The sequence below is a fragment of the Osmerus eperlanus genome, chromosome 19 (assembly GCF_963692335.1).
Source record: "Osmerus eperlanus chromosome 19, fOsmEpe2.1, whole genome shotgun sequence".
Lineage (NCBI taxonomy): Eukaryota > Metazoa > Chordata > Actinopteri > Osmeriformes > Osmeridae > Osmerus > Osmerus eperlanus.
This window is the reverse complement of record NC_085036.1, coordinates 11,720,468-11,730,398: the sequence shown is the minus strand read 5'-3', so window position 1 is coordinate 11,730,398 and position 9,931 is coordinate 11,720,468. Positions and strand designations below refer to the sequence as shown.

The 9,931-nt window shown below is 48.5% G+C and overlaps 1 protein-coding gene across 2 annotated transcripts; it reads left to right on the top strand.

Moving 5' to 3' along the window:
• Positions 1–331: 331 nt before the first annotated feature.
• Positions 332–9,650, top strand: LOC134039614 (carotenoid-cleaving dioxygenase, mitochondrial-like). 2 transcript variants are annotated; one of them, XR_009932803.1, is made up of 13 exons: positions 332–508; positions 1,267–1,468; positions 1,724–1,935; positions 4,461–4,576; positions 4,709–4,811; positions 5,151–5,279; positions 5,694–5,854; positions 6,614–6,781; positions 6,929–7,066; positions 7,907–8,089; positions 8,293–8,403; positions 8,674–8,861; positions 8,923–9,650. XR_009932803.1 is itself a non-coding variant. In XM_062485586.1 (12 exons), exons 1-12 carry the CDS (start codon positions 481–483, stop codon positions 8,788–8,790), a joined length of 1,668 nt encoding a protein of 555 aa, XP_062341570.1. In that variant the 5' UTR covers positions 332–480; the 3' UTR covers positions 8,791–9,650. The 2 variants fall into 2 exon arrangements, 1 of the variants encoding a protein (XP_062341570.1); XM_062485586.1 differs by having other exon boundaries at positions 8,674–9,650.
• The last annotated feature ends 281 nt before the right edge of the window (positions 9,651–9,931 follow it).

The window sequence follows — 9,931 nt, the reverse complement described above, 5'->3', positions numbered from 1 at the left end:
CTCTGTGAATCGGGACACCAGTGAAAATTTATAGCTTTGTGGGAAAACCAAAATATGCATAGCCTAAATGACAAACTATTATTGTACCATATGACTATGACTGTTACAATTATGCTGTAAGTAGACTATAACATGTAAAATACATTTAAACATTTAAAATAGGATAGTAGCCTACAGCAAGCCATCTTAAGCCTAACACACCCTAGTTAAAAAATGAATATTTGTTCGTTACTGTAAATAATTATGTAGCCTACAGTAGATATGTTTTGTAAGATGTGTTGGGTTAAAATGACCACAAAGGATTTTAAATGTGTAGACTACTAGTAGTATAATTCTGTAGGCTACTTGAAAATGTGCTGTTCAATCTGTATCGTGTTTCAAGTTCATGACGTAACGAGCAGTATAGACTATATAAACATCCCACCAGTGTGAGACGGCAACTTCCTCTATCTTCTAGCCTGTAGAAATCTTTGGTCAGTCATGTCACCTGTGAAAGATGAAATTTCAGGTACGTAGTTTATTTTTTTCATAGGTTTTGTACAACTACTTATACTATTGTTACGATCATCTCCATCTCGATCTGCTGTAGCTAAAACACGTTAAGCCTATGTAGCCTAATGTATGCAATATGGAACAAAAAAACATGCGTTGCAAATGCAACATAGAAAGTCCCGCACGAAGCGTTGATACTATGACTATTATATAGCCTACACATATCAACAATAATAACACGCGTCTGCGTAGGCTACACCAACATTCACTGTCAGAAAATATTCGTTTTAATATCTTCGTTTCTTGACGTAGCATACTGTAACATTGACCATGTCAGAAGATTAACTTTTGAAATAGACTAGGCGATTAAGGCTTATTTAGGATTCACATTTCAGAAAAATATATACTTGGAAACGTAGCTGTCACCGCAATTGCACTGATCGAGCCGATGGCTTTTAGGATAGTAAACCGATCCCTTGAGGTAACGCCTTGTAAACACCGCGTACGTAGATTAACCCTGTGCTGTACCGAGGGTTAACAGCAGTATCCCGTGATAGTAGAAGTTTGGTGAAATAACTTGCACCATTAAACCGTAATGAAGTGTAACCTATATAGCAGTTGTTGTTAAATGGTAGTTTATGCAACCTGCAAACGGTTGTCTGTTGTGCTACAATACAGTTGGTCTGTTACCTACAATGTTGCTTTGGACAAAAGCGTGTTGTAAGTGAATACACCGTAACGTAAATGTCTATCGCACGTCGCGTCCTACTGAAGACACCGAGCCCTCCGGTGGTGCCAAGCATGAGGAGCCCGCCTGTCCGGAGCTGAGGGGGCTGGAGTCCATCGCCCCCCTAGTCCGCTCCGTGGAGGAGACGCTCGAGCCCATAGCTACGGAGGTGCGGGGCAACATCCCCTCCTGGATCTCCGGCAGCCTGCTTAGAAACGGACCTGGGAAGTTTGAGTTCGGAAACCAAAAGTGAGTCGACTCTTCTTTTATGCCCATTTTGGTAAAAAAATACTATAAAAAAAACAACAACAACAAAAAAAACAATAAATGTGTTGTCAAAGTGAGAAAGGGAGTCTTTTCAAAATAAATATCAACCATTGAAAAAAAAAGAAACGTTAAATGACACAAAATGATACCTTTGAGAGCAAAGTGAAATTTGGAAAAACAGGGAAAAGGTGTTAGATATTCAGTGTTGATATCCCTGTTATGGTTTGCCTTCCACAGCTTCAACCACTGGTTTGATGGGATGGCTATGCTGCACCAGTTTAAGATCCAGGACGGTCAGGTGACCTACAAAAGCCGTTTCCTGCAGAGTGACGTCTATAAGAAGAACAGTGAGAAGGATCGCATTGTCGTGTCCGAGTTCGGAACCCTGGCCTTGCCGGACCCTTGCAAAAACTTCTTTCAACGTTTCCTCTCTCGCTTCGAAATGATCCGTGAGTTACTATGTGGGTGAGGGCAGGGTTGAGTAGGGGTGAGTGTTGGGTAGGTAGAGGGCAGGGGGGAGTCTAGAGGGGGGAGTGTTGGGTAGGTAGAGGGCAGGGGGGAGTCTAGAGGGGGGAGTGTTGGGTAGGGAGAGGGCAGGGGGGAGTCTAGAGGGGGGAGTGTTGGGTAGGGAGAGGGCAGGGGGGAGTACAGGGGGGAGTGTTGGGTAGGGAGAGGGCAGGGGGGAGTAGAGGGGGGAGTGTTGGGTAGGGAGAGGGCAGGGGGGAGTAAAGGGGGGAGTGTTGGGTAGGGAGAGGGCAGGGGGAGTACAGGGGGGAGTGTTGGGTAGGGAGAGGGCAGGGGGAGTACAGGGGGGAGTGTTGGGTAGGGAGAGGGCAGGGGGAGTACAGGGGGGAGTGTTGGGTAGGGAGAGGGCAGGGGGGAGTAGAGGGGGGAGTGTTGGGTAGGGAGAGGGCAGGGGGGAGTAGAGGGGGGAGTGTTGGGTAGGGAGAGGGCAGGGGGGAGTAGAGGGGGGAGTGTTGGGTAGGGAGAGGGCAGGGGGGAGTCTAGAGGGGGGAGTGTTGGGTAGGGAGAGGGAAGGGGGGAGTAGAGGGGGGAGTGTTGGGTAGGGAGAGGGCAGGGGGGAGTCTAGAGGGGGGAGTGTTGGGTAGGGAGAGGGCAGGGGGAGTAGAGGGGGGAGTGTTGGGTAGGGAGAGGGCAGGGGGAGTACAGGGGGGAGTGTTGGGTAGGGAGAGGGCAGGGGGGAGTAGAGGGGGGAGTGTTGGGTAGGGAGAGGGCAGGGGGGAGTCTAGAGGGGGGAGTGTTGGGTAGGGAGAGGGCAGGGGGAGTAGAGGGGGGAGTGTTGGGTAGGGAGAGGGCAGGGGGAGTACAGGGGGGTGTGTTGGGTAGGGAGAGGGCAGGGGGGAGTAGAGGGGGGAGTGTTGGGTAGGGAGAGGGCAGGGGGAGTACAGGGGGGAGTGTTGGGTAGGGAGAGGGCAGGGGGAGTAGAGGGGGGAGTGTTGGGTAGGGAGAGGGCAGGGGGAGTACAGGGGGGAGTGTTGGGTAGGGAGAGGGCAGGGGGAGTACAGGGGGGAGTGTTGGGTAGGGAGAGGGCAGGGGGGAGTACAGGGGGGAGTGTTGGGTAGGGAGAGGGCAGGGGGAGTAGAGGGGGGAGTGTTGGGTAGGGAGAGGGCAGGGGGAGTAGAGGGGGGAGTGTTGGGTAGGGAGAGGGCAGGGGGAGTAGAGGGGGGAGTGTTGGGTAGGGAGAGGGCAGGGGGGAGTAGGGGGGAGTGTTGGGTAGGGAGAGGGCAGGGGGAGTACAGGGGGGAGTGTTGGGTAGGGAGAGGGCAGGGGGGAGTACAGGGGGGAGTGTTGGGTAGGGAGAGGGCAGGGGGAGTACAGGGGGGAGTGTTGGGTAGGGAGAGGGCAGGGGGGAGTAGGGGGGAGTGTTTGGTAGGGAGAGGGCAGGGGGGAGTAGGGGGGAGTGTTGGGTAGGGAGAGGGCAGGGGGGAGTAGGGGGGAGTGTTGGGTAGGGTTGAGTAGATGATGTGAGGGGACTCATGTATAAGGCCAGCTTTTAAATCCTTGTTTCTCCTCTTTGATGTTTTTTTGCCTTTCTTAACTTAGAAGCACAAAGTCCCACATTGTGCATATGGATAAGGTGGATGTGTCTGTGCTGTACATGCAGTCTTACACTAGTGCTACGGTGGTATTTACCACATTTCATAACATCCCATGTGGAGAGGAAATAGAACAAATTGAAGTCGCAAATAGATAAAATAGATACATATATCCATGTACTAATACAGCACATAATCCATTTGTAATGGAGCTACAATAGTAATAGTATGACCTATATACTGAGCAGAAACAGAAGAATATCTGTTCTCTCAGATGTTATGAGGTTATTTGCGGATTCCATCAGTTAAGCTATTAAGTTTAAGTGTTAAAAAAACTATTTACCAGTGCAAATTTCAAAATGCGATTATTTTCAAAAGTGGAAAAACTTTTTGTCAGCACATCAGTGAAAGAAATAGAAAATAAAATGTTTCAAATGAGGAACCACTCTCGTTTCCGTGGTTTCAGCTCTTACATTCAAGTGGAAACGAAGAAAAAGGGAAGAGGCCAAGGAATGTGTCAGGGGAATTCATATTTCAAACATCCATAAACTGAGCTCAGTAACGTAGGATGAGGAGCGTCAGAGGCATGAGGGTGGAGGGGATGGCCTCGCTCCAGAGACAGGAGGGTGGAGGGGATGGCCTCGCTCCAGAGACAGGAGGGTGGAGGGGATGGCCCCGCTCCAGAGACAGGAGGGTGGAGGGGATGGCCCAGCTCCAGAGGCATGAGGGTGGAGGGGATGGCCCCGCTCCAGGGTTGTGTAACGTGGTTGTGTGTTCACATGGGACGAATCAGGGAGTTGCTACAGCAGACTTGACTTTCCACCATGTGTGCAAGCAGAAAGTAAAAAAAGTAATTACACACACTTGTAAAATGGAAAAGTTAACTTTGATGTTAAATGTTAACTTGTCTTGTGTAGAGCCTACGGATAATGCAAGCGTGAGCTTTGTCAAATACAAGGGAGACTACTATGTCAGCACCGAGACCAACTTCATGCACAGAGTGGACCCTGACAGTTTAGAGTCCGTGGAAAAGGTAGACACAAATATTACTAATATTATTTGAAATGCAATTTATTGCTATGTGGTAACATGTTAGAACTATGTCATAAGAAGCTACATGGGAACATGTCATAGCTGTGTAGTAACGTCTTCCCATTCTCTCCAGGTGGACTGGAGCAAGTTCATAGCAGTGAACGGGGCTACGGCCCACCCCCACTATGACCCCGACGGCACCGTGTACAACATGGGGAACTCCTATGGAGCCAAAGGTCAGACCGATCCTCCTGAGAGTTATTATGGCTCAGTTAAAACCGGAGACGCCCTGTCGTTGCACATCGCTGTCTCGCTGGAGTCAGAGTCGAGACTTGGCCGCTTAGAGGGGGTTCTTTGGTGACCTCACAATCTGGCCTGAGCTCTCGCGCTGTTGCCACGACGACCCCCGGAAAAAAAAGCATACGCACGCTCCTCGAGAGAAACACAAACACGGAACTTAAATCGCCATGGAAATGTACAAATACGCCGTGGTTGTCTGTGGAGGATGTGAAGTAGGACGTAAACATGGTAGACACAGTGCGGGCCGCGTTTGACAGGTGTTTATGTGTTTCCAGGCGCCCTGTACAACATCATCTCCGTCCCGCCGGCCAAGAACGACTCCCAGGACACCCTCCATGGGGCGAAAGTGTTGTGCTCCATAGTCCCAGCAAACAAATCCCATCCTTCCTACTATCACAGCTTCGGTAAGCCAGCCATCTCACTGTCGTTACAGACCAGTCCTGGACTCTGACCAGCTAAATGCTGTTCAACTACACACTTCTGATCCTTGATTTTCTGGTGTAGTTTGTAAGATGGGTATAGCTAAATGAATACAATGTAAATCAGGGGTCAGGTGGCTGAGCGGTTAGGGAATCGGGCTAGTAATCAGAAGGTTGCCAGTTCGATTCCCGGCGGCGCCAAATGACGTTGTGTCCTTGGGCAAGGCACTTCACCCTACTTGCCTCGGGGGGAATGTCCCTGTACTTACTTAAGTCGCTCTGGATAAGAGCGTCTGCTAAATGACTAAATGTAAATGTCCCACACTGTCCCCGCCCCCAGCAGGGCGGCCCTGGGGTGCGTACCCATGCGTGACTGAACCTCTCTCCTTCCTCCCTCAGCCATGTCCCAGAACCACGTGGTGTTCATCGAGCAGCCCATCAAGATGGACCTGCTGAAGATCGTCACCTGCAAGCTGAGGGGCAAGGCTCTGAGCGAGGGCATCTACTGGGACCCCGAGCAGGAGACTGTCTTCCACCTGGTGGACAAGCACACGGGCAAGGTGAGACGTCCACCAGCCTGGTAGTGAGCTAATGAATAAGGTCTAATGTTGTTTGTGTAGACATTTACATTTACATTTAGTCATTTAGCAGACGCTCTTATCCAGAGCGACTTACAGTAAGTACAGGGACATTCCCCCGAGGCAAGTAGGGTGAAGTGCCTTGCCCAAGGACACAACGTCAGTTGGCATGACCGGGAACAACCTTCGGATTACTAGCCCGATTCCCTCACCGCTCAGCCACCTGACTCCCTTTTAGACACCTGACTCCCTCCCTTAGACCCTTTTAACAGGCAGTTGTAGCCGAGTTGATTTGGTTCAGCTCACTCCTCAGTGTAAACACCGCCCACCCACACCATTGAATTTACTTAATTGCTTAATTACTTAATTGACTTACTGTAAGTCGCTCTGGATAAGAGCTTCTGCTAAATGACAAAAATGTCAAATGTCAAAATGTAAATTGCCAGATTTGTGATGGCGTAGCTGGCTGAGAGGTGTTTGGGAAGGGTTGTCGCTGCGCGGGTGAGTCAGAGGAGCCTAGAGTGGGCGAGCGAGGGAGGAGCCTAGTGGGCGAGCGAGGGAGGAAGACTGACGAGAGACCCCATGACACCTGTCACATGACCCCATGACACCTGTCACACGACGTCACAGATGCCCACAGATCCGCACCGACAGCCCTCCTAACACCTGCCTTGTTTACCCCCCCCCCCCCCACACACACACACACCTGTCATCTCCCACATCTCCCACATCTCCCCCCAGGTGAACTCAGTGAAGTACCACACCAAGCCCCTGTCCACCTTCCACCAGATCAACGCCTTCGAGGAGGACGGCTTCTTGGTGCTGGACATGTGCAGCTCTGACAGCGGGGAGGCCATCAACAACTACCTGATCCAGAACCTGCGCCAGTCAGGGGAGGCCTTGGACCAGGTCCGAACACACACACACACACAAACACACAAACACAGACCTACATATGTAATCCCTCACACACATACCTAAATATAAATGCTTTAACACAACTTAAATCCTGAGTGTGAGGACTGAGGCGAGGGTGATGTCCCGTGTGTTCTTCAGGTTTACAACAACATGAACAAGGTGTTTCCCCGGAGGTTCGTCTTGCCTCTCAATGTGAGCGCTGACACGCCGTCAGACGAGAATCTCAACACCCGGCCCTCCAGCCTGGCCACAGCCGTGAAAATCAGCAAAGACAAGGTATCCCTGACGTGCGCTTGAGCATTTTAAATATACTTTTTTCTGGCAAATTGTAAAGCCTTTTCACTCTACAAAAAAAGACGAAAACAAATGAACAAAACAGGAGAAAAACGACAACAAAGAGAAACAAAAAAAGGTGTTGGAGATGCTGGTCTCTTCTGTGATGATCAACACACTGGGTTTGAAACCAGAGCTGAACCAATCCCAGCTCTTCACAATTCAAACACAGGAGCTGCATGTTGTACAAAGTTCAGTTTGTCTACAGCCCTGAGCCATATTGACTTCAGTTGGTTAGAGTTTAACATACTGTAGATTGCTAGTTTAGAGTTATTTGGAAAAGGCTATGATCCGTATGCTAAAGGTCACTTATAACATCCCATGAAACACTGGTAACAACGAGAAGTTATTCATTCATCTCCTAACTTCACGGATCAGCCACATAGGGGTGGTCAGATGGCTGAGCGGTTAGGGAATCGGGCTATTAATCAGAAGGTTGCCGGTTTGATCCCAGGCCATGCAAAAATGATGTTTTATCCTTGGGCAAGGCACTTCACCCTACTTGCCTCGGGGGGAATGTCCCTGTACTTACTGTTAGTTGCTCTGGATAAGAGCGTCTGCTAAATGACTAAATGTAAATATAGATTTACATTTAGAAGGGTTTTGTCCAGAGAGTTGTCCTGGAGAGTCCTCCAGACTTGAACAGACTGTTGATCGTAGTTATCCAGAAAACGCTGTAATCCGAACACTAAAGGGCTAAGGTGGTAAAGCAGTTTTTTTTTATTTTTTACAACAAGCGGTTGTTCACCCCTCCCCCCCCCCCCCCACACACACACACATCAGGTTTTCTGCCAACACGAGGATCTCCATGGCAACGACCTGTGTGAGTACGGCGGTCTGGAGTTTCCTCAGATCAACTACAGCAGGTGTAACACCCGGCCTTACCGCTTCTTCTACGGCTGTGGCTTCAGACATCTAGTGGGGGACTCCCTCCTCAAGATGCACCTGGAGGACAAGACCTTGAAGGTGGGCCAGCTAACACACACACACACACATTAAGCCATCGAGGGTGTTAAGAAGTGTTAAATATAGTCAACACGTGTTTTGGTGAACTGGCTACAGTGAATGACATCCTCATGTCAGTGTAGGATATCAGCAGCAGTGTGTGTCTGTGTGCACGTGTGTTTTGCGTGTGTGGTGTGTGTGTTTGTGTGTGTGTGTGTCCTCAGGTGTGGTACCAGAAGGGCTTCTTCCCGTCAGAGCCGGTGTTTGTCCCGTCCCCTGATGCTGTGGATGAGGATGATGGTGTCATCCTCTCTGTGGTCCTCACTCCTTCAGAGGTAAAGACCAGCTGGCCTGGGCTGGCCTGGGCTTGACTGAAAAACAGCAGCTGGCCAAGTCAGAAAATGCAGGCTGTACGGTAGTGATATAACAGAATGTGAAGAATGTAAACAATCTAGATCAGCTGAACTCAGAACAGAACATCAGCTCATTAACACAGGTTACAGTCTCATTCCCACGGAAGAGAGGAAAACTGGTTCATTTTCATTGCTGGTTCCAGTGTCGACAGGGTTTAATATAATATAATAAAGTTATTCTCGTCCCTCCAGGACAAGGCAACGTTCCTCCTGGTTTTGGATGCAAAGACCTTTGAGGAGTTGGGGAGGGCCGCGGTACCTGTGAATATTCCTTACGGATTCCACGGGACCTTCAATGCAGCTGTTTGAATCTGCATAACACCAGACCACCAGTGCCAACACCCTAACCTCTGACCCCTAACCCTAAACCTACACACCAAGTCCAAACATCTTAACGCTACTCCTGACTCCCAACCCTCTAACCCTAACCCTCCACCCCAGGTCCCAACACCTTAAAGATGCTGTAAAGCGGACTTGAAAATGGGTTTTAAGTTAATCACACCACAGAAGAATGTGTTGTTAACTACCCGTCCAAATTTGAATGAAAAAAAAACACAGACAAGTATGTTAAATTAGGCTTTGAAATCATGAGAAAATCAGCAGTCTTCTCTGCTTGAGACTGGGGGGGCGTGTCGCCTGAAGGAGCTGAAGCTCCGCCTACTCTAATTTATTGAATTTAGCAACAACAGCAACACTAGCTAAATCAATTGCAGATATCAGAACAGACCTACCTGCAGGCTCTGAGTGTTTCATGAGTTAATTACTTTGTCTTTGCATCGTACCAGCTGAGTAACAGAATGCAACCGCCTGTGATCTGATAGATAGGTCGCGGTGACGAAGATAGGTTGGGTTTTTGCCACGCCTATACAAAACCTGAAACTGTTCAACGGTCTAACTCCACATTTCAGTGCGACAAAGTTTTCGCACTTTGAACATGCTTTCAGGAACTCATTTCACACGTATATAATGTAAAGAAGCAAATCATGGAATTTGCTTTACAGCATCTTCAACCTTGCCCCATAACCCTGAACGCTCAGTGTCAACACCCTTTCCAAACTCTAAGGATGTGGGAACAGATGTTCTTGTGTTGGAGGTCTGTACTCATACTTATACTGTGAAGAACAGAGGCTCCGGTTCAAGTATTATGTAACCAAACAGTTACTGTTTATTTTTTAACGTTTGCTAATGTGTTTACATGGTTGCAATTCATTGTAGTATGAATGTTGGAATCCAATCTGTAATCAGATGTAATGCCTGACTAACATGAATGTATATTACATAATCAAGCTCTATATCATGCGATGTACTAAAATATGGCCTCTTAATTTGGTATGTATTGTACTTTTGTTTACGTTTTTTGTATTTCTTCCTCTGTGCCTTGAAATACTGCATATTTTTCCAGTATTTTAACCTTTTTTTCTATGAACACAAGTCAACCACTTGTTATTAT

Bases quoted from the DNA above. Each gene is read 5' to 3' on its own strand.
- LOC134039614 (XM_062485586.1), top strand. From the start codon at position 481: ATGTCACCTGTGAAAGATGAAATTTCAG. The intron at 509-1,266 runs GTACGTAGTTTA...GTCCTACTGAAG, and splicing joins TGTGAAAGATGAAATTTCAG to ACACCGAGCCCTCCGGTGGT. The intron at 4,812-5,150 runs GTCAGACCGATC...ATGTGTTTCCAG, and splicing joins GAACTCCTATGGAGCCAAAG to GCGCCCTGTACAACATCATC.